The following is a 25,231-nucleotide window of genomic DNA, read 5'->3' as shown; positions in this document are numbered from 1 at the left end:
ACGCTTATTCAATAAGTATTTAATTGTTTAAAACGTTTTTCTACCATTTATTTTTTACAAACACATCTCAGAGGAAAGAGACATATATCACAAGAAAAATTAGATTATCTGACATCAATGTTAACAGTATTTGATGATTCTAAATTGTTATACAGATTATTTTAATGGTAAAAAATAATTAATCATTACATTATCATCTAAATTAAATAGTATTTAAATTTTTTTAAAAATCATTTAATCTAAAGAAAAATTTATTATTAATTAATAACTTTCAAATTAGTATCTAATTAGTTATAAATCTTTTAGTTAACAACTAATTTAGCTATTAAACTAAACTTTGTTATTTTTGGTGAATTACTTAGCAGTTGAATTAAAGATGAATGAATATAAAAGGTAGAAAAGTAAAAGAAGTAATGGAAGGTGTGGAATCAATTTCAGTGAACAAAAAAAAAGAATAAGATAATGAATCAATTTGGCATTAGCTGGTTGGTTACTTCTTACATAACTTTCACTGTGTTATTTTCTATGGGACTGCTTACCCTAATGGGATCTTATGTGTCTTTTCTCATCTTTATTTCTCATCTTCATTCATTTCCTAAACACACAGTACCTTATATCACTTCAAATGACGAAATCTCATCAATTTTTGGCTGTGGACAGTAATAATATTAAAAAACATCTCATTTCTAGTAATGAGTGGCAAAAATTTTCCCATATAAGATATAAGATGTATATGCATGTAGTTTTTTCTATTTTAAAAAATAATTAAAATAAAAAGAGATCAACTATCATATTAACTATTAACTATCATATTAACTATTGAACACCTAATTAATAAAGATTCTGTCGGACTCAACGACTAAAACTAATAAAAATTTCATCAGAATCAACAAACTCTAAACCCTAAATTTTAAGAGATCAACTATCATATTAACTATTGAACATCTAACTAATAAAAATTCTATCAGACTCTAACGATTAAAACTAATAAAAATTTCATCACAATTAACTAAACGATTAAAACTAATAAAAATTTCATCAGAATCAACTAACTCTACTAACGCTAAATTCTAAACCTAAAAATTTCATCAGTGTAAATTCTAAACCCTAGAACCTATGCATGTAATACCGTATTGAGAGTGAGTGAAAGAAGATTGTGTTGGAATGTTGGCATCTCTTGTTTCCAGGTATCACACTCAACCACCCTTCAAATTCACTTTAACTACATCTTTTAACGTTAATCCACACATCATAAATTCACGCACCTCACAATTTTCTTAAAATTCTCTCTCCATTTGAAGCCCTAAACCTAAAACCAAAACCACCATGACTGATAGGGTTCATCCTTCTGCCAAAACCACCAAGCCAACATTCCCGGCAACAAAATCCCAGCTTTCTGGCGCCAATCGCCCCACCTACCGCCCCCAACCGCCCCGCCGCCGCAGCAGCCGCGGCTGTGCTTCCACCCTCTGCTGCTACCTCCTCCTCATCCTCCTGCTCCTCCTCCTCCTCATTGGCGGCGCCGGAACCGTCTTCTACTTCCTCTGCCACCCCCAACGCCCCTCATTCTCCGTCACCTCCCTCAAACTCTCCTACTTCAACCTCACCTCTCCCTCCACCTTCAAGGCCAGCTTCGACCTCACTCTCTCAACTACCAACCCCAACCACAACATCCTCTTCTCCTACGATCCCACTTCCGTCTCCCTCCTTTACGCCGACGCCACGCTCGCCACCGCCACCATCCCCTCTTTCCTCCACCACCAGAGGAACACTACCGTGCTCCAGGCCCACGTCACCAGCACCGAGGAAGAGGTGCAGAGCGACACCGTGACGGAACTCAAGAGGAGCGCGAAGAGCAAGAGCGAGGTGGCGCTAAAGGTGAAGTTGGAGACGAAGGTGGAGGCCCAGATGAGCGTACTCCAAACCCCCGGCGTCGGAATCACCGTTTTATGCGACGACATCGCCGTGACTCTCCCCGACGGCGAGAAACCGGCGTCGGCGTCGGTAGAGAATACGGCGTGCGAAGTGGATGTGAGGTTCAAAGTCTGGAAATGGACCGTATAAATACTGATACATACGTATACACATATATATACACATATATATACATATACATATTGTGGTTTTATGATTTTTTTTTTCTCTTTTTTTCTTGATTTTTTTTCACTATGTTGTAATTTCTGATTTTTGATTTGGTATTAATGATGATTAAATGCTTGTTCGTGGCAAGGAACATGATTCAGATTCAAGTGTTGTGTAATATATTTTAGATTTAACTTATTTTAATAGGGTTTGCCTAAATGATCAATCAACCTTAAATATCACTATTACAAAATTATTTAACTACATATTTTTTAATAATTAATTAAATTTTAATTTAGAAACTATTTATGAATAATATAAACTAATTTAAAAATTAATAATTTTTTTTTAAATTTTAAAATAATGTCTAATTTAATTATTTTAACAACTAATTATTTTTATCTTTTATTTAATGATTTTCTAATAAAATATATTAAATTTATATAATTATTTATTTATTTTTATTATTAAACATATTGATTGACATTTATAGATCAAACTTATAAGATTGATTGATTGATTGTTCTAGGATTTTATTAAAAAAAGTTTATAAATAAGTAATTTTATTTGTATATTGTATACACATAATTATAATACATGTACACAATATATTGCATAATAATATAAAAATTGTAATTATCAATATGATTATTTGGACAAAGAATATTATAAAGTCCATTTTTATATTTTGACGGTATTCAATATTTTATTTCCATTTTTTACTTGCAATTTTTTTTATTTTAATCTTTGTAATTTATTAGTATTTTTTAAGTGATGAGTTGTTTGACATAATAATAAACTACCGAGAAGAGTTAAAATAATAGCTCGACCCCTTTATTTGTTAATGTTTTTAAAAATACTTTTATGAAGGTAAAAATATATATATTTTTTATAATAAAGATTTTTTTCTTTTTAAATTTTGGAAATAATTTTTTTTTATTTTCTTAAAATTTTAAAAAACATTTTCTTTTAACATATCTTTATTCTCTTAAAATTCTTAAAAATAGATTGGAAATATGGAGGAAAAGGGTAAATATGTCATTTTAATAAGAAACAGAAGGAGAGTGTATTTAATAAACAAGGGTGTCTGAATAAAAGGAGCCATTTTCTTATTAGGTTGGGCTATGTGACTAAATATGGCTAGACTATTGCAAATTTTTCCTTTACAAAATTCATATTTTCCTCTTGCATTACTTACTTTTAAAAATATTAAAATTATCTTGATATATATATATATATTTTTTTTAGTTCTGGAATACAGAATCAAGAGATTTCATGGATTAAATAATCTAGAATTTTACAATCCAAAATACAAATTTTATATTTTATAATATGCAATTTGAATGAAAAATTTGTATTAGTAATTTAGCAATCCACAATATAAATTTTCCAAGATGCAAAATTCGTGTTTCAAATTATATAATTCAATGTAAAATACATTTGTATTTTACATTGTGTAATTAGTAACGCAACATTTGTATTATGGATTGTATAATTCAAAATACATATTTTGTATTTTAGATTATGTAATATACCAAAAAACTAAGGGATAATTTTGATATTTCTCAAAGTAAGAGGTGTCGGAAGAAATGATGGGGGTGCAGGGAAGAATTTGCCCTTGAGTATAAACAGTTTTCCAGAAGCAACAAAGAGAAGGAAAAAAAGCTTAAACCCTCTGCAAAGCCCTACTTCTTCCATTGGTCGCCATTTCTGATTTCATTTCCAAATCAATTGTTGCTGCAAACTGCAATTGCAATGTATCGATTAGCTCGTAGAGTAGCTTCTTCCTCCGCCAAGAACCTCGTAAGAATCTTCCCTTTATTCTTTCCTTTGCTGTGTAGTGGATGAAACTGAGTTTGCTTCTGCATTTTCAATTGCCATAGATTTGTTTTGTTATATCATTATAGTACAAAATTTTTAGAAGGGTGTCAGTAATCTCACTCTGAGTGACAGAGGAATTGACTTGATTTTTGGGGACAGGTATATGGTAGGGTGTTGTCAAGCAGAAATTTTGTGAGCAAGGATATCAACTTTGGGGTTGGGGCTCGTGCTGCAATCCTCCAAGGTGTAACTCAGGTTGCTGATGCTGTGAAAGTAACCATGGGACCCAAGGTAACACACACACAGATTTATATTGCCATGGCCTTATTTTGTTGTTGAATTCAATTTTGCCAACGTGTCTCTAACTTGTCCTTTTGGTAGTTCGTTATTTGCTTTTTTGGAATTTGGATGACAAGTTTGGATGTTTTAATATGTAATTTTTGTGTGGTTCAAAGTTATTCATTATTGTTGTTGTAATGAGTCTGGATGAGAAAGGTTGACAAGAGAAGTTGATGTGATGAGGGGTAACTTTCTTGTTTTCTCTTCTGTTTTGAATTGGTTGAATCAGGGTCGCAATGTGATAATTGAGAGAAGCCGTGGGAATCCCAGGATCACGAAGGATGGTGTGACTGTGGCTAAAAGTATCAAATTTAATGACAAAGCCAAAAATGTCGGTGCTGATCTTGTCAAGCAGGTGGCCAAGGCTACCAACACTGCTGCTGGAGATGGTGATTACTTTTCTTTCAAACCCTAACCTTTTATGTTGAAAGTGTCCCATCATTGCTCATTTGAGTTTTTATTTTTCCTGATAATAGTACTTCATTATAAGTTCTCTAAAAGCATCTTCTGGGACTGAAGAATTGAGATCTTTTTCAATCTCAGGGTAATTAACAGAGACTTGTCTGTAAATTAGTCATCGACCAGTAGTCCCTGAGGATGGTGTTTCTTAAACAGATTTGATATATAACTTGCTTAAGTGATCTTAAACATCTTAACAAACAAATGAGAAAAATATATAACTAAGAAGATCATGCCCAATGGTGGTTATTATTACTCTTTGATTAAGTTTCTTGAATTAATATTTTTCTAATATTATAATTTAATATGCTTGAAAATATTATGATAATCTCCTCTGAAAATTTCCACCCTATTTCATTTTAGGTGGAAAACTTAGAGAGACGAACATAGTTATATTTTCCTTTATCTATTCCCTTTTCTTTTTTGTAACCATTCATAAATCTTACAGGTCGATGTTTCTTCTTTGATTACAGGTACAACTTGTGCAACTGTTTTGACTCAGGCAATACTCACAGAAGGATGCAAATCAATTGCTGCTGGCGTAAATGTTATGGATTTACGAAGTGGAATAAATAAGGCAGTTGATGCTGTAATTACTGACTTGAAAAGCAGAGCATTGATGATAAGTACACCAGAAGAGATAACCCAGGTTCAAGAGTTTTTTTCTCAAGAAAACATTTCATTCACTGAGTACATTTTGGTTAAGAAAATTGATTTACTACATGATATGCCTCTTGCTTGCCTCCTATTATTAATTATAGGTTCATAGGCATTGAATATTTTTGGCATTAGTTACCCTTTATTTATAAAAGAAGCTATACTGCTACTTATCTTCCTGATGGATAAATTAATTGTCATTCATTATACCAGTTATATTTTGTTTATTGCTACTAATTTCTGACAAGTAGGTTGGAACTATATCTGCAAATGGGGAGCGTGATATTGGAGAATTGATAGCAAGGGCAATGGAGAAAGTTGGGAAGGAGGGAGTCATTACTGTTGCTGTAAGCAATATAGCTCATTTTTGTGAACTTATTACACACCATAGTTTCAGTCCAGGGTATCTATAATTTTAAAACTTTTAGGACGGGAATACTTTGGATAACGAGTTGGAAGTGGTAGAAGGAATGAAGCTAACCAGAGGCTACATATCTCCTTATTTTATTACTGACCAGAAGACCCGCAAATGTGTAAGCACACAATTATTCTTTGTTACATACGTAATATGTCAAACATTCTCAGAAAATGAAGTAGTATGTTGTATTACAGTAGATCAACCTTTGATTAACATCTAATGATGGTGTGACAAATGTTCTCTTATTTTTAGTGTATGAGTATGTATTGCAAAGTTTACTTTGTCTACTGTGAAGTTCCTACCTTTCCTCTGTCAAAGTAGTCTTTCTGTTTTTCTATCTTACTATCATGTAGTCATTGGTAGGAACATAGGGTTCCGTTCATTTCTCAAAACCTATTTTCATTTTTCAAAGTGGTTTTTTGTTGATATTTGTTATTAATGGCTTCATGCTTAGCTATTTGATTTAATTTGACAAAAGTGTCTTGGTTTTATTTAAGCATGATGCACATCATGCAAATGAAAAGGTTCATTCAATTTGGTTTACTTTATTTGCGTTCAGAATTATGTTATATCAATAACGTTAATTTTGATTTTGTTAGGAATTGGAGAACCCCTTCATTCTCATCCATGACAAGAAAATTTCAGACATGAATTCACTGCTGAAAACACTGGAGCTTGCAGTAACGGTGGATAAACTATTCCTGATTCAGTGTGCTCATTTTCATTTGCAATTTCTGCATTCTCATTATTTACTTTACTATTTTAATGTTAATCAGAATAAAAGACCACTCCTAGTTGTTGCTGAAGATGTAGAGAGTGATGCATTGGCTATGCTCATACTCAACAAGCATCGTGCTGGGCTTAAGGTGATCCATATCACAGCTCTTTGCCTTAACTGAAATGTTGAAAAAGAAAACTGAATTGAATTGTTATATTAGTTTAGTCTTTAAAAGCTTAATTGTTTCTAAATAGAACCAAACTGGACTGTAACTTATGAGATTGGAAAATATACTTTAGTATAAAATGTCTATTGGTAATAATTCAAACAATTAATATAGTTCTAGCAATTCAAAACAATTTATACTCGTTCAATTTGATTTAGTTCACTCAAACCATGATTCAATTCAATTCATTTAAAAACTTATACAATCAGTTCTATTGATCCACTTTTAAAGTTTAACTTAGTTTTAAAATAGTTTAGTTCAATTTATGCATTTTGCCCAACCCTACTGCCTGCTACTTGAATTTGCTTTCTTGTCTTGTTCTCCTGTCTCTTTATCTTCCATTTTGTTTCCCTCCATTTTATGTTGGGTTTTGATGTTACTTGAGGATTAGTGTTGAGTAGATAGAACAACAAACTAAAGACAATACCACCCATCTGCAAGTGGCTACATAAAGTTAGTTCAAACTGTGCATTGTCTGTTTACTGTCATTATCATCTTTCCTTGCATCTAAATTCCCTTGAAAAATGTCCCAAATTCCTAAGGTTTCAATCACTTAATACTATTTACTTGGAAGTGAGAAAATTCCATGCTTAAAACCTTTAGGAATGATAAGATTTTTATTTATAAATGCATATACATAAATATAAATGAGTGGACACGTATTAGATTCTCAAGTCCCACCTATTTATCGAAATATATAGTAAACTTTAATATATGTAGAAGAATTTTGACTACCAAAAGTGAATTTTCTGGTAGTAGTTTTAAAGTGTGTGTATCTGGTGCATGCTTTCTTTTTCTTGTTTGCATGTTTGTTTAAGGTAAGTATTATTTTTGTATTTGTAAAATGTCTTATATGTTTGACCTTAATATGACAAGCAATTTGGAATTTTTTTGTGTGTATATACTTGTTTTCCTCATTCTTTGATTTCAAGTTTCTTAACTTTAGGTTTGTGCTGTGAAAGCTCCTGGTTTTGGGGATAGTAGAAGGGCAAATCTAGATGATCTTGCAACTCTTACTGGAGGAGAGGTTGTTTTCTATCCAGATTTTATTTGTCATATGCTGCATTTGGGTTCCCATTGGGTGCCTTCTTTTTACTTTTCAAGATTTTAATAGCAACTAATCTATTCAAGGTCTAGCAATTGGGGCTACAGCTTGTTGTATGTTATGAAAAAGGTTATGATGATTTTGAAAACAGGTCATCACTGAAGAGCGTGGTTTGTCTCTTGATAAAGTCCAACCAGAAATGCTTGGCACTGCAAAAAAGGTATGTGGCTTGAACCAAGTACCAAGATAAGTAATATTTGGTTCTTCAAACTGTTATATAATATATAATCTATTATAATGTGCAACAGGTTACTGTCACCGTTGATGACACTATTGTTCTACATGGTGGTGGGGATAAGAAGGCCATTGAAGAGAGATGTGAACAGGTATCTTTTCTTTTGAAAGATTACATTTTTATGTGTACACAATTTATTTTCAAGTATTCTAAAACATTCAGCTGAGTAATTTATATATATATATATATATTATGTTGTAGTTATTTTCTTATAGATTTCATAACAGTTATTTTATGTTTAGTGGGCTCATGCCATTTAGTGTTTTGTGCATACCTTAATGTTTCTAATGTTGCAGCTATGTAGATCAAGTGATGTTCGTCTGTAGATTTTAAAATTATACATAATGATATTTCAGTTTCAAAGAGTTGACATGTCATGATAATATTTGCCATTCTCTAGATGGCTTTCATGTGACTTCTAGTAAAAAAATTGTTGAATTATTCATACAATTAAAATGTTTAATTATCATAATTCTTTTGTAGCTAAGGACAGCTATGGAAAACAGTTCTGCCATGTTTGATAAAGAAAAAACACAGGAACGGCTTTCAAAACTATCGGGCGGTGTTGCTGTTTTCAAAGTTTGTCACTCATCCTAAAAATTATTAGTCTATAATGATTAATTATATTCATTACCTCACATGGAAGATGCAACTAAATGTTCAGGTTGGAGGGGCTAGTGAGGTTGAAGTTGGGGAAAGGAAAGATAGAGTAACAGATGCTTTAAATGCCACTAGAGCTGCTGTCGAAGAGGGAATTGTTCCAGGTAATTCATTTTTTCCTTCTTTCTGATGGGATAATAAGTCCAAGGAGGCAAGGGTTTGCAGTTTGTATTCTCATTCCCACTCTAAGACTCGTTCATCTATCAAAGTTAATATGTAATTGTTTGAACTAGGTGGTGGAGTCGCTCTCTTATACGCTACCAAAGTCTTGGATAACCTTCAAACTCAAAATGAAGATGAAAAAAGAGGAGTACAGATTATTCAGAATGCACTCAAGGTAGTACCATTCTCACCCCTACTTTATATTGTTGCATAAAGCATTGCTCTCTCTTCTTGATAATGACATTTTTACTTGTTTGGTAGTTTTTCATCCTCTGACAATGCATGTTATTTATAGGCGCCTACATTTACAATAGCTTCCAATGCTGGTTTTGATGGTGCTTTGGTCCACAGCAAATTATTGGAACAAGATGATCATAATTTAGGTTTTGATGCCGCTAAAGGTTTGTTACCATACTAGTTTGCATATATAAGATGACACAGAAATCCATTATCATCATTATTTGCCACCTGTTAGTACTGTGCTTCCCGTTATCAGCTACTATCTTTCTAAAATGTAAATTCTGAATACTTATTACTGAATGATGGTTTTGAAGTTATCTCATTATGCTGCTTAGTTGGTGCTTTTTCTGTAAAGCAGGTATCTATGTTGATATGGTAAAGGCTGGAATAATAGATCCTCTTAAAGTTGTTAGAACAGCTTTGGTAGATGCAGCCAGGTAAAACCATATCATCGCATGTTTCTGTGTAAAGTATTGGAAAAGCTTCATAAACTGAGGTTGTTTTATGAACTGCACAAATTTGAATCTTATATAACTAAGGGTGAATACAAGTCATGTTCATAGTAGAGACAAACATATTATTATTATTATTTTTTGGATTTAACTATTTTGTTCTCATGCAGTGTTTCATTGCTACTGACAACAACCGAGGCAACTGTGGTGGAGAATCATGACAAATATAAACCTCCTAGTCGGGTGCCAGATATGGATGATTTGGACCTCTAAACTGCTTCACCAAATGATGAAAATAATTTTTTGTACCAATATCGATTTTGCTTTTCCCTTTAAAGGATTTAGCTGAGGCTGAGGTATAAACTTGGTTGGCAAAACCTTTGTATTTTAGGAAGTGAGGTAAAAATCATGCAACCTTCATTCTTTTATAAAAAAAATATGATTGAAAGGTAGCCTGACAGAAACACAGTAGAAGATGTACTGAGTTTTTGTGTTACACTGATGCACATTCTTCTATTTAACAATGATTTTGAGAAACAATTCATGCTGCTGCTAATGCTCGTGCTCATGCTGTGATATTTTCAATTCTCAAAGGTGGTAACATACTTTCTTTTCTTCTGTACTTTTCAACTCAAGGTATTCTTTACTTGGCGTGGTCCTGTTTATTAGGGTTCCTACACATGTTCTAACTTTCAATAGCGTTATGCTCCATACAAATCTTATGAATTTAGAAATAAATATATATAGTAAATGATAAGTTTAAAATTAAATAATATAAAAAAATAAAAATAATAGTATTGAGATTTATGAGATTCGGACACTACTCTTCACCAAAACTTCTAAGACACTCGTAAGATACATATAAATGAAATGTCCAATTCAAAAAACATTTGTTGGATTTATGACAATTCTAGTAGGGTTCTAACACAATTTTAAAAAAGACAAATACATTAATTTTCCAAAAACTCAAATTTATTGTATATATTATGATTGTATATATTATGATTATAAAAATAAGGAACAAATCTTTTTGAACCAGTCATGAAAAACATCTTTTATGTTAAAAAAAAAATCTGAAACATACTTGTGCACATAAATCTCTGTCCTATATTTTAGAAATTATATATATCTTTGTGTCCGTATCCGTATTTGTATCAATGTCTATACTACATAGATTGAGAGTTGTAATATGGTTATATAAAAAATATGATACATAGATTGAATGTATGATTACCCATACCTATAACACCCTCCAACGAGATCTGTGGTGCGCATGTCAGATTGGTAGATGATGGTGCGCACCGCTTGGTCCTTGTCGTGAGGTTGACAACCTTGATGATTTTGTTGATTTTAGTTTTAGAGACAAAAATAATTAATTATTATGTTGGTATGTTTAAATTAGTTTTTATTATTAATAAATAGTTTCTAAATTGGTAATTATAAAAAATTTGTAGTTAATTATTTTTCAATATTTAAATTGTTATTGTAATTTTTTTTATCTTTATCTCTAATATATCTCTAATAAAATTGTTATACTAATGAAATGTTTTTCAACTTATCAATCTATTTTGTTTTTTTTAATATTTTTTTCATCTTTATCTTACTACGTGTGCTTTCTATTTCTTATTACTGGAATGAATTTGTTGGAGATTATATATTGTTCTCACACCAATAGAAACACTCTAATATATATTAATAAAATTAATGTCAATAAAAAAAACTCTAATTGAGTTCAAATAAAAATAATAATGTCAATGTTAGTTGAAAAAACTTTGAATAACATCATTGACCTACATTTAAATAATAATAATAATAATCAATGTAAATTAAAAAGAAATCTATCAAACATTAACTAAAATAATCCTAATTGACTCAATGAGAAAAAAATGTTTTACATCAATTGAAAACATTCTTGAAGTCGATTAAGAAAATTCTTACTAACCTAAACCGAAAAATAAACTAGTTAGCTTACATCAATAAAAAAAATAAAAATAACCCACGATTTCGATAGAAAATTTTCTTGATGAACTTTGGCCTAAAAAAATGATCGACTTAGGAAAGTGTAAAAATAATGTGGAACCAATAATATATTGATCAAAGCTAAATTAACATCGAGTAGATACAACTAAAGTAAAATCGAACTAAATAAGAATTATGAAAAAAAGGGAATAAATATAAAATGAGAAAATTATGAAACATTTTTAAAAAAATGTTTATATGTAGAAACTTAAATTTTATTTTAAATAATAAAATTGCTTTAATAAATTTATAGAAATTCAATTTAGTTTAAAATTTATTATTCAAATAATATATTTTATTATAAAAAAATTAAAATTATTTACGAAATAAATTAATTTTTATTTTTTTTTAACTTAAACACACTTTAAATTATAATTTTTGAAATCACCCTCTCATCAAAAGAATAATATTACAGAGCTTTATATAATGTTTTCTTGACACATACGTGATAAAAAAGGACAAAACACACTAATAGAAAAATGCTTGAATTTCATTTATGAACATAGTATATCACACCAAATTCTAGAAGGATCATAACTAATTTCTTGTTCAGTTATTCCCATGAACAACTAGACACATTTGGGTACATTTGTCCAACATAATACTTATTATTTTCATAAATTTTAACATATTTAATAAATTTATTTAAATTTAACACAAAACTATTTTCTATAATATTTTTTAATTTTTTATTAAAAAATACAAGTAATTATAAATATTATATATTAAAAAATTTAATTAATTCAAACTTAAAAAAAACAAAATAATATCACAATTCATTATTTAAATATTTCTTTAATAATAAGATAAATTTTTAATCTTACACATTTTATTTCAACCATCACATTACAAATTTCAATCACCAAATATACATGATTATTATATAATTATAAATTAAGAGCGAAAGACTTATAAGGGATGAAGGTGAGTGTTAGAAAGCACAAGCACAACAACCACAGCATGTTGTGATGCAACACTTGGGCAGAGGCAGTGAAAGGCATGTCTTGAAGCAGCCCCAAACCCTTTGTCCAATGCAGTAGAAACTCAGCACACTTCCACCTGGAAGCTTAACGCAGCTCATATACATGGAGTTGTTCCCCTTCCCCCCTGTGAATCCACTATTGTTCAAGCACCCTAAGGTCCTTTGCTTCCCACTGTTTTTGCTTGAGAACATGCTGTTGTTGCTAATGCCAATGCTGTGATATTTTCAATTCTCAAACCTCCTAACTATATATATATATATGCATACCAGAAGGATTGTATCTGATATAGAACTTTGTATCTGATTCCTCATTGGTTTTGTGATAAACTTTGTATCTGATTCTATTATTCTGTTGCTCCTACTTAAATGCCAGAAATGATAATATAAATATATGTTTTGCTATAATTCAGATCATTGAGATCATATTATATCCCTAACTTTTTATAATACATGCTAATACACCTCAGTTAACTTACTTTCTTCTCTACTTTTTGCTTTTCAACTCAAGGTATTCTTTACTTGGCGTGGTCCTGTTTATTAGGGTTCCTACACATGTTTCACCTTTCAATGAATAACAACTCAATGCTGAGAATAACTCAATCTCAAAACCTACTGTCATAATAGATTCACAACTTATTTCCCAAGTTTAGCTATTCGTTTTAATGTTACAAGTCAATTTCTCCTTATTCCAAAAGCCATTCTAGGGTTGTATACAAGTATACCCTCATTTTCAAAGTATAACTTTTGTTCTATGTAATATTGCTGTAACAATAGCTTTTTCTTAAGTCTATGAAAAATACATCACACGATATGGTAAAAGAATTTTTGTGTTGTTCCAATATTTGACTCTGAACATAAACCTAATCTGTTCATTCCTTTCATTGAATCAGGCATCAAAGGAGCAAGAATACATTATTTTCATTCATGACTACAAGAAAAGAAAAAGAATTGTGTGAAAGAAATTGTGTAAATAACTCTAGCTTCGCATATAAGACTGCTGCAAACTTTTAACCACAAAACGCAATATCCTAATATGCCATCAAAATGATGTGGAAGCATCTTCTACATTCTATGCTAAATTAACACTCATCAGCAAGTACAGTTTGTGAGGCTAAACTGTGAAACAAGCAATCACTCACTCACACTTAAATTCTCTCTAAAAGAAACACTCTTCTTGTAATTCTCTCTATTGTATTTCTTTCTGTGGTGCTTCTTACAAATGAGAGAGCATTCTTCTTATAGGCTTTAGGAAGCTCTTCTAGAAAGATCTACATTATGACCTTAAAATCCCACTAACACCATAATTAAAATCCCACTTACAACTTTTGACCTTTCACCTATCCAAACCCTCATTCTATAATATTCTAGTAACTTCTAATTTTAAAACCCACAAACTAACATTTAAAGTTTATTCAACAAAACTCCCCCATAAACTTAAATGTTTCTACCATCCATCATGCCAATCATCTTCTTGTATTTGTCGAAAAAGACTTTCGGTAGCGGTTTTGTGAAGATATCAGCAACTTGATCTTGACTTGCCACATGCACCAATTCCACACTTCCTTTCTTCACATGATCACGAATAAAATGAAAACGAACGTCAATGTGTTTGCTTCTTTCATGGTTCACTGGGTTCTTTGCCAACTCAATTGCTGATTTATTGTCAACTTGAATCACAGTTGCATCTAGTTGCTTTAGCTCCATCTTACTCAACAAGTTTCTCAGCCATATCGCATGACATACACACCAAGATGCTGCCACATATTCAGCTTCACACGTTGATAGCATCACGATCGGTTGCTTCTTTGAAAGCCAAGAAAATGCTGTGTTGCCCATAAAGAATACATATCTCGATGTACTTTTCCGATCATCTATGTCTCCACACCAATCACTGTCAGAGTAACCCACCAACTTGTAATCTTCTGCTTTTGAGTAGAACAATCCAAGTGATACAGTACCTTGGATGTACCGTAGGACTCGCTTCAACGCCTTCCAATGTGAGTAAACTGGTTCCTCCATGAATCGACTTATTATGCTGACACTTAATGAAAGATCCGACCTCGTGCATGTGAGATAACGAAGGCTTCCTACCAAACTCCGGTATCTACTTGCATCGACACGTTCTCCTCCATCGAACTTTGAGATTTTTGCACCTGGTTCCATTGGTATTGATACTGGGTTGCAATTTTCCATCTTGTACTTCTTCAAAATCTCTTTTGCATATGTCTCCTGTGATACAAAAATACCCATCTCTTTTTGTCTAACCTCCAAGCCAAGAAAAAACTTCATCAATCCCAAATCTGTCATCTCAAATTCCCGTCTCATTGTGCTCTTAAACTCTTCTATCATCTCATTATTGTTACCCATAAAAATGAGATCATCAACATAAAGAGCAACAAATATCATGTTACCTCCATTATTCTTTGCGTAAAGAGCATGCTCGTAAGGACATTGCTTGAACCCGTTCTCCTTGAAGTATGTATCGATACGAGTATTCCATACCCGCGGTGCTTGCTTCAACCCGTAAAGTGCCTTCTTCAATTTTAGCACCTTCTTCTCCTCTCCGATTTTCATGTACCCAGGTGGTTGTTCGATGTAGACTTCTTCTTCAAGCACACCATTCAAGAATGCCGACTTGACATCCATTTGAAATATCGGCCATTTAAATTGAGCTGCTTGGGAAATGAGCAATCGAATTGTCTCCATTCTTACAACGGGAGCAAACACCTCATCGTAGTCAATTCCCTTCTTTTGTTTGTATCCCTTCGCAACGAGTCGCGCCTTGTACCTCTCTATCTCGCCTCGAGCATTCATCTTTTTCTTGAATATCCACTTCACACCAATGGACTGACTTCCCTCTGGCAATTCTATTAGCTCCCATGTGTTGTTGCGGTCAATCACTTTAATCTCCTCATCCATGGCAGTTTGCCACTTCTTGTCTCGCACCGCCTCTTCAAAGCTGATATTTTCAGCATCTGCCAAAAGACATACTAGGTGTACCTCATTTGTCGAATCATACAAATCATGCAAACTTCGAATTTTAGGTTGTCGTGGTTCATCTTCATCATCGGTTGTTTCGGAATTTATACTTGTCGGTGATGATTCTCCAACTTCAATCATAACCTCTGAAGAATTGTTCCAATCCCACTCGCTTGCTTCATTTATTTGCACATCACGACTCACCGTCACCTTCTTGCTTATTGGATCAAGTAGCTTGTACCCTTTTGCCTTCTCATCATACCCAATAAAAACATACCTTTTGCTTTTGTCTTCGAGCTTCGTTCTTCGTTGATCTGGTACGTGTGCATAAGCCACACTACCAAACACTTTGAGATGAGAAACTGTTGGCTTTTGTCCGCTCCATGCCTCTTGTGGTGTTTGATCATCTAACTTCACATGTGGACATCGATTTTGCACATAGATGGCGCATTGCACAGCTTCCGCCCAAAATTCCTTTGGCATCTTTTTGCTCTTAAGCATTGATCGAACCATGTCGAGAATGGTCCGATTCTTCCTCTCGGCCACACCATTTTGTTGAGGAGTGTATGGTGCAGTTAGAAATCGCCTTATGCCTTGCTCCTCGCAATACTCCATGAAAGTCGTTGAAGTATACTCGCCACCTCTATCAGATCGTACAACTTTGATCTGTTTATCAGTTGTCCTCTCCACCATCACCTTGAACTTTTTGAACACCTCAAATGCCTCGGATTTTTCTTTCAGAAAGTAAACCCAAGTTTTCCGTGAGAAATCATCAATGAAGGTAATGAAATACCTTTTACCGCTGAAGGACTCTGGAGTAATTGGTCCACATATGTCGGTATGAATCAATTCGAGAGGTTGCTTAGCCCAATATTGAGCCTTCTTTGGAAACGAGGTTCTCACATGCTTGCTGAGCACACATTCTTCACAAAATTTTCCCTCGTAGTCCATGTTGGGTAGCCCGTGCACCATATTCTTCTTCGCTAACTCTTTTAGGCCACCATGATGTAGGTGACCAAAACGAAGATGCCACAATGATGCCTTGTCTTCTATGTTGACTTGCAAACATTTTTCTCGTATGCTTCTCAAATTCAGCTTGTACATCCGATTTCTTGCCATCTCGATTCGAGCAACCAAACGCCCTTTCTTGTCCTTCAAGTGTAGTAGCCGATCTTTCAAAAATATCGAGTAACCTTCCTCCGTGAGTTGTCCCATACTCAAAATATTGGTCTTGAGGTCTGGTACGTAATAAACATCTTGGAGTGACCCAATTAAGCCATCCTTTTGTAAGTAGCAAACCGTACCTCGCCCTTTGACCTCCACCTTTGATGCATCTCCAAATGAAACATGACCATCTTCAATCTTTTGCATATCTTTGAATAGGTACTCGTGACCGCATATATGGTTGCTTGCTCCTGAGTCGAGGTACCACAAAGTGTCATTGTTAATGTTGACTTCATCTTGAGCCATCAAGAGAACACCTTCATTCGTTTCGACTTCCAAGGCTAGGTTGGTTGTTTCTTCTATCTTTATATCAACACGACAATCTTTTGCAAAATGCCCCACTTTACCACAATTGTAACATTTGTCAGAGTTACAATCCTTCGCATAGTGACCATATTTGTGACATTTGTAGCACTCGATGTTGGAATAATTTGATCGGCCGCCTCTTCCTCTACCACGTTCTCTTCCACGCCAATTTGGTTGGCTCGACTGTTCCTTCTCCTTATAGTACCCTTCATGGTTGCTGCCTTTTCCACCACGACCGTTTACACGAATTCCACGACCACGCCCTCTATATTGAGAATTTTGATGATAGAATACCTTTTCGTCTTTGATTGACGCCTTGGTTTGAAGTGCTTGCTCGAGTGTTTCTTCCTTCTTCTTCTTCTTTTGTTGCTCGTGTGCCTCGAGAGAACCGGCAAGCTCGTCGACTGTGAGTTTCGCAAGGTCCTTTGACTCCTCTATCGTGCACACAATACTCTCAAAATTGTCTGTTAATGTTCTCAAAATCTTCTCCACAACTCGTGCATCGGTCAGCGTTTCACCGTTTCGGTTGAGTTGATTCACCACAGCCTGTACACGCGTGATGTAGTTAGATACACTTTCTGACTCCATCATCTTCATATTCTCCAACTCGCCACGCAGAGTTTGTAGACGCACTTGCTTAACTCGGTCAACTCCTTTGAACATCTTCTCCAATATGTCCCATGCTTCCTTTGAAGTGGACGCACCAACAATCTTCTCAAAAATTGCCTCATCAATAGCTCTATACAACATGTACAAAGCTGACTTATCTTTCGATCGCATCTCTTTCAATGCCTTGGTTTGAGCTGCCGTATAACCCGTGGTATTTGTTGGTTCTTCAAAACCTTCTTCGACCACCTCCCATGAATCCTGAGAACCGAGAAGAGCTTTCATTTGAATGCTCCAGTTGTCATATCTGGTCGCCTTCGTTAACCGTGGTAGCGGTATTTGACCCGTCACATTCGCCATTGGCTCTTGATACCAAATTGTAAAACAAGCAATCACTCACTCACACTTAAATTCTCTCTAAAAGAAACACTCTTCTTGTAATTCTCTCTATTGTATTTCTTTCTGTGGTGCTTCTTACAAATGAGAGAGCATCCTTCTTATAGGCTTTAGGAAGCTCTTCTAGAAAGATCTACATTATGACCTTAAAATCCCACTAACACCATAATTAAAATCCCACTTACAACTTTTGACCTTTCATCTATCCAAACCCTCATTCTATAATATTCTAGTAACTTCTAATTTTAAAACCCACAAACTAACATTTAAAGTTTATTCAACATAAACGATGTTGCTGCACCTTTCAGGTCATGGTCTTGAGCTTGTTGCATGCACTCACCCTCAGCTTTTATTACTGCATCATCTATCTTAAACAGCACTGCTTCATCACTGCAAATTATTTAAATCAACAACTTCATCCTGTTAGTTCATGCTACATGCTTCATCACTCACAAACTCAAACAACTATAATCATAATTTAGTTATTCACTCTTTTAGAATTCACGCATTCACAGATCTAGATCACACAATCCCATTAATTTCTATCCAATACAAAATCTGAGAAAACTCCAGAACCAACTAGATTTTTCATTATTGTGAGCAATACAAATCTTTGAACTAACGATTCATGACAAACCCATCACAAGAAAAATCCTATATATATATATTATGTTGCAGTTATTTTCTTATAGATTTCATAACAGTTATTTTATGTTTAGTGGGCTCATGCCATTTAGTGTTTTGTGCATACCTTAATGTTTCTAATGTTGCAGCTATGTAGATCAAGTGATGTTCGTATGTAGATTTTAAAATTATACATAATAATATTTCAGTTTCAAAGAGTTGACATGTCATGATAATATTTGCCATTCTCTAGATGGCTTTCGTGTGACTAAAAAAGTTGTTGAATTAGTCATACAATGTTTAATTATCATAATTCTTTTGTAGCTAAGGACAGCTATGGAAAACAGTTCTGCCATGTTTGATAAAGAAAAAACACAGGAACGCCTATCAAAACTATCGGGCGGTGTTGCTGTTTTCAAAGTTGGTCACTCATCCAAAAAAATTGTTAGAACAGCTTTGGTAGATGCAGCCAGGTAAAAACCATATCATCACATATTTTGTGTGTGTAGAGTATTGGAAAAGCTTTATAAACTGAGGTTGTTTTATGAACTGCACAAGTTTGAATCTTATATCAGCAAATAGCAATGAAATTAAATGAAACCACTTCAGGATGGTCAAACCTTTATACAACAAAACAGATTTTCTCAAAGAGCCTTTCTATCTACATATCAACCAGTAGACCTCCTACTCTCTATCCATCTCAATCAATAATAAAAGAAACCCAAAAAATATCAAACCAAGGGTGAATACAAGCCATGTTCATTGTAGAGACAAACATAATATTATTATTATTATTATTTGAATTTAACTATTTTGTTCTCATGCAGTGTTTCATTGCTACTGACAACAACCGAGGCAACTGTGGTGGAGAATCATGACAAATATAAACCTCCTAGTCAGGTGCCAGATATGGATGATTTGGACCTCTAAACTGCTTCACTAAATGATTTTTTTTGTACCAATATCGATTTTGCTCTTCCCTTTAAAGGATTTAGCTGAGACTGAGGTATAAACTTGGTTGGCAAAACCTTTGTATTTTAGGGAGTGAGGTAAAAATCATGCAACCTTCATTCTTTTATAAAAAAATATGATTGAAAGGAAGCATGACAGAAACACAGTAGAAGATTTAGAGAACCAAGTTTCAGCTTCTTATTCTCATTGATTTTTTTATAATTTTTTTATCAGTAATAAATAAATGAAATAAAATGAGACACTTCAGGGGTGTCCCAACCCTTATACAAAACTCCAAAACCAAGTTTTCTAGTACCCTGCCAACCAGGGATCCGACAAACATTGCACTACAGATCAAATATAAAATTCCAGACAAGATAAAGAAATCCAACAAATACACTTACCTCACCCCACCAAATAGGTCACACCCTCAATCAAGGACATACATCCAACAACTAAATACATCCAACAACTAAACAAAAGTCTTTGGCAACAGGCTGAATTACCATACCTAAGTGTCAAACACAACAAACCAATACAAGACATAACATCCAACAACTAATCCATATCTTTGTAGCAGGTTGAGTTGTACCAAAACCCCAAGTGTTAACATCAACAACCCGATCCTACGAGAAGGATGCATAAGCCAAAGATACCTGCAAAAAGCACTTACCAGTTTCCCAATCACCATACCCGTAATCAAAAGGTACCACATATCCATTTGCCACAGCTCAGACATCATAAAGATTCCAACACCAAACCGATAAGCATACATAAAGTCACTTCCTTTATCACAGTTCAGAACAAAATCCTCAATCCTACCCTGCCAAAAAAGAAATGACCAAGACAGCCTGCACAGACATACAATACCTTCCAAACCTCAATCCAACCTTTCCAGATAGGAGTTACCGATGAAACCTGCACAAAACCACACCACGACTACCAAAACTGGAAACAAATCGTTAGTTAAATAATACAAGGAATCAGTCTTTCAAATACCTCATACAACAAAGAGGTTTCAAACACCAGTCTGAATAAGAGAAAACAACCAATTTTTCTTTTACTGTGACCCAAGACCAAGCCTTCCTTTGTGTCACGGTAAAAACCTCCACTAGATCCACCTTCCCATTCTCAAACACAACCCTATTCCTGTGATTCCAAATTTCACTCACAATACCAACCTAAATACCCCCCAGCACCTGATAACTGCATGGTTCAAGCCTATAGGTTTGAACATCCTAAAATGCATTTGTGGATCACGATGTAGCACCGAAGGGAACCCCAGCCACTCTAGACACATACCCCAAATTCTCCAAGAGATCCAACATTCAAAAAATAAGTGTCTTACCGACTCTTCTTCCGCACCACACAAAGGGCACCGATCACTCATCAAAGGTATGTCACGTCTCGAAAGATTGTCCTTAGTGGGAATGACATTACATACCACCCTTCAAGACATAAATTGTGCCGAAGGTAATGTCTTTAGAGTCCAAAAATTCACGAATAAATCCTCACCCACTACAGACGTCTCCCCCATGAGACACTTATATGCTGCTTTCACAGAGAAATCCATGTTATCCACATCCTTCCAGAGCCATTTATCGGGTTTAACTCCACCCTCTCTTGTTAACCTTTTGTTATCCAACAACTGCAACAGAACATCAACCAGACTAGATTCCCACACAAAAAGATTCCTTCTCCACCGCAAGCTTCCACGACCAAATATTATTATTCCAAACCCCAACTTGTGAGAGAGTACAATCAGTATCTAAGGAGATTGAAAAGAGCCTGGGGAATTTATGTAGTAGAAGAATGTTTTCCAACCATTTATCCTCCCAAAACCTGATTTCTTTCCCGTCACCTACTTCTCACCGACCTCTGCCTTCAAAATCATTACCCCACCCCTCTAAGTACCATACCTTCCTAAGGTCCCTCCACCACATCGACTCCTTACAAATCTGACATTGAGATCTTAATCCCCTCCACCCACCATACTTAGACTCTAGAATATCCTTCCAAACACTTCTCTCTTCAGACTTAAGTCTCCAAATCCATTTCCCTAGAAGAGCCAAGTTAAACTTTTCTATATCAATGACCCCTAATCCACCTTTATCTTTCGATTGACATATCTTATCCCACGCCACCCAAGCAATTTTCCTGTTTTCTGACCCCCAATCCCATAAAAAGTTTTTTTTGTATCCTTTTCACTTCCCTCATCACAGTTGTCGGCATACAAAATAGGGAAACATAGAAGAGCGGTAAGGACGTAAGTACCGATTTGATAAGGCATAATCTGCCTGCCAAAGAGAGGGATTTCCCTTTCCACGCGCTCAACCTATTCCGTAACTTAGTGAGCATACCTTCCCAAAATGCACACCTCTTATGATTCCCATCTACCATCACCCCCAAGTAACTGAAAGGTGCCTTCATAATGTCACAATTAAGGATAGAGGCGAACAACTGATTTATATTCACTCTCACTCCACCAACCTTACTCTTGGAATAGTTAACCTTAAGGCCAGATGCAAATTCAAAACACTTCAGAATAGCCTTTAAAGTCAGAACACTTTGGATTGAGGCTTTACATAAAAATAGAGTATCGTCTGCATATTGCAGGATGCTCATCTTTACTTGCTTTTCCCCGACCTCAATACTTATCCTCATTGATGGTGGATAAGATGAAAACTTGTCTCATTCCTTAGGTATAGTTCATCCAATTTATGTTTGAAGTGCAAATTAAAGAGCTCTTAATTGATGGAAAGAGAAAGTGGTTAGAATTTCTTTTCTTCACCTCATTGAGTCACGAAAAGATTTTTTTTTCTCTATTTTTTAATTATGTTATATTTATTATAAAACTATATTTAGCAATTATAAAAATATGAAATATTTTAGACCTAATTATGTATTATATAATGGAGTATATCCCATTATATGTGTACGTATAAAATATAGCAAAATAAAAATGTAGTAATTAAATAAAATCAATGTAATAATTAAGTAAAAGTAATACAATAATAAGTAGAAATTATAAAGTATTATAAAAAGTAAAATGTCCCTAACTACAATTTTTTTTATCTAAGTCGTACAATTAAAATGTCTAAAGAAACTAGTTTGTACACATTCTCTATCTAATTATTTTATTTTAGAAGACTAAAATTTAATGTTTATATTAATTTTAATTTAGCTATAAAAAATAAAATACACACATCATTATTTTTTATTGACTTTTTTTAATTATAAATAAGTTGTCTTTATATATATATATATATATATATATAAATAATGGTTACTTTTTTTGTTATCTATACCCCAAAACTTATCTTAAATATATGGAAATTAATGCTTTATTTGGTAATGGAAAAATTAGAGAGAAAGAAAATAGGCATGTGAAAAGGATGTGAAAAGGAAAGAGAAATAAATAAAATATAAAATATTTAGCTAAGAAATAAATTGAAAACAATAATAATTCATTTTATAAATACTAAATATTATAATATATAATCAATGTATCTTTATGAGTATTGACTCTTGTCTTGATTATGTTAATAAAGAGATTGAGTATTGATTCAACTTAATACTTTTGTATTTTTGCATTTTACCTAAATATGTATCCATTCTCAAAATATGGTGAGAGTGTCCAATGAGTTTTGGTTTGAATATAATTACATTATTACTATATTCTTGCATATTAATTAATTTATTACTATTATAATTATTAGTATAATTATATAATACAATATACAAAATTAAATGTTAGCTAAATTTATTTAACAATTTCAAAAATATTTAATTATACTATAAATAACAACATGTAATTATAAATAATAAAAATAATAAAATAAAATTATAATATTAATAAAATATATATAATTATATAAAATAACAAATATATATAATAATACTTATTATTTTCATAAATTTTAATATATTTAATAAATTTATTTTAATTTAACACAAAACTATTTTCTACTATATTTTTTAAATTTTATTAAAGATACAAGTAATTATAAATATTATATATTAAAAAGTTTAATTAATTCAAACTTCAAAAGAAAATATCATAATTCATTATTTAAATATTTTTTAATAATAAAATAAATTTTTAAACTTACATAATAATTTCTTAATTCCATTCCAACATGACAAATTTTAATAAACCATTTTCAGAAATATAGTGAAAGAGTTATAAGAGATGAAGGTGTGAGTGTTAGCAAGGACAACAAGCAGAACAAGCACAGCAACCACAGCATATGATGCAACACTTGGGCAGAGGCAGGCAAACGCATTTCTTGAAGCAGCCCAAAACCCTTTTTCCAAGGCAATAAATACTCAGCAGCCTTCCACCTGGAAGCTTGACGCAGCTCATATACATGGAGTTGTTCCCCTTCCCCGAACATGTGAATCCACTATTGTTCAAGAACCCTAAGATCCTTTGCTTCCCACTGTTTTTGCTTGAGTACATGCTGTTGCTATTCTTCAATCCTCAAAGCTCCTAACTATATATATATATATATGCATACCAGAAGGATTGTATCTGATCTTGAGTTAGTATAGAACTTTGAATCTGATTCTATTCCTCATTGGTTTAGTAATAAACTTTGTATCTGATTCTATTCTGTTGCTCCTACTTAAATGCCAGAAATGATAATATAAATATATGTTTTGCTATAATTCAGGTCATTGAGATCATATTAATTGTATCCCTAACTTTTTATAATACATGCTAATACACCTAAGATCACATCCATTAACATACTTTCTTCTCTACATTTTTTTTTTCTGTTTTTACGGATTGCTTTCAAAAAAATTACAAATATAAACAAGTCGTGTCAATATGTAGAAGTCGTGCCAAGTTGGCACGACTTTGTCCACGTCATATATATATATATACTACAAGAAAATCATCAAATAGAAACTAATTTTTAGATACCAAAATAATTAGTTGTAATAGTAACTAAATTAGAGACTATTTTAGAAACTAAAACAAAAAATTGGTTTCTAAATTAGTTTATATTATTGTTAAATAGTTTCTAAATTGGTATCTAATTAGCAATCAGGTTTTAACTACCAATTATTTAGTTTCTAAATTTGGTCTCTAAAACCTTGGTTGCTAATTAGATACCAATTTAGAAACTATTTAAAAATAATAGAAACTAATTTAGAAACCAATTTTTGTTTTAGTTTCTAAAATGGTCTCTAATTTAGTTACTATTGCAACTAATTATTTTGGTTTCTAAAAATGAGTTTTTATTTCATGATTTTCTTGTAGTGATATATATATATATTATTTATTTTTTTAATTTTCTTGTAGAAATTTCTTGTTTATGTATTGAGTAGTAAGTTATGTAATGTTTAAAATTAATTTAATACATAATTTTCTAAGGGTGTTAGTTTTAAGCAATAAAAAATTGAATAATTGTGTATGGATCATGTTTGACGTTAATGTAATATATTAATTTGGTTATTAGATTAATAAAAAATATGAAAAAAGTGTTATTGCATTTGGAAATAAATAGAAATGAGAATTAATTATTTGGAAAATAAATAGAGAATTCTGGGAAGTTTCAAAT

General features: G+C 32.9%; 2 protein-coding genes across 2 annotated transcripts; both read left to right on the top strand.

The window, feature by feature from the left end:
• Nucleotides 1–1,265: 1,265 nt before the first annotated feature.
• On the top strand, nt 1,266–2,246 carry LOC137818788 (NDR1/HIN1-like protein 6). Its single transcript, XM_068622397.1, has one exon. The coding sequence runs from the start codon at nt 1,327–1,329 to the stop codon at nt 2,062–2,064; it is 738 nt and encodes a 245-aa protein (XP_068478498.1). The 5' UTR covers nt 1,266–1,326; the 3' UTR covers nt 2,065–2,246.
• A 1,456-nt stretch (nt 2,247–3,702) lies between these two features.
• Nucleotides 3,703–10,114, top strand: LOC137818787 (chaperonin CPN60-like 2, mitochondrial). The gene is made up of 17 exons (XM_068622396.1): nt 3,703–3,885; nt 4,063–4,194; nt 4,472–4,631; nt 5,175–5,350; nt 5,610–5,705; nt 5,787–5,891; nt 6,376–6,462; nt 6,553–6,642; nt 7,667–7,747; nt 7,917–7,985; nt 8,074–8,151; nt 8,544–8,639; nt 8,725–8,824; nt 8,954–9,057; nt 9,178–9,283; nt 9,481–9,559; nt 9,745–10,114. Exons 1-17 carry the CDS (start codon nt 3,838–3,840, stop codon nt 9,845–9,847), a joined length of 1,710 nt encoding a protein of 569 aa, XP_068478497.1. The 5' UTR covers nt 3,703–3,837; the 3' UTR covers nt 9,848–10,114.
• The last annotated feature ends 15,117 nt before the right edge of the window (nt 10,115–25,231 follow it).

Source organism: Phaseolus vulgaris, chromosome 10, assembly GCF_000499845.2.
Source record: "Phaseolus vulgaris cultivar G19833 chromosome 10, P. vulgaris v2.0, whole genome shotgun sequence".
Taxonomy (NCBI): domain Eukaryota; kingdom Viridiplantae; phylum Streptophyta; class Magnoliopsida; order Fabales; family Fabaceae; genus Phaseolus; species Phaseolus vulgaris.
The sequence above is the reverse complement of the archived record's forward strand: the minus strand, read 5'-3'. Positions and strand labels throughout refer to the sequence as shown.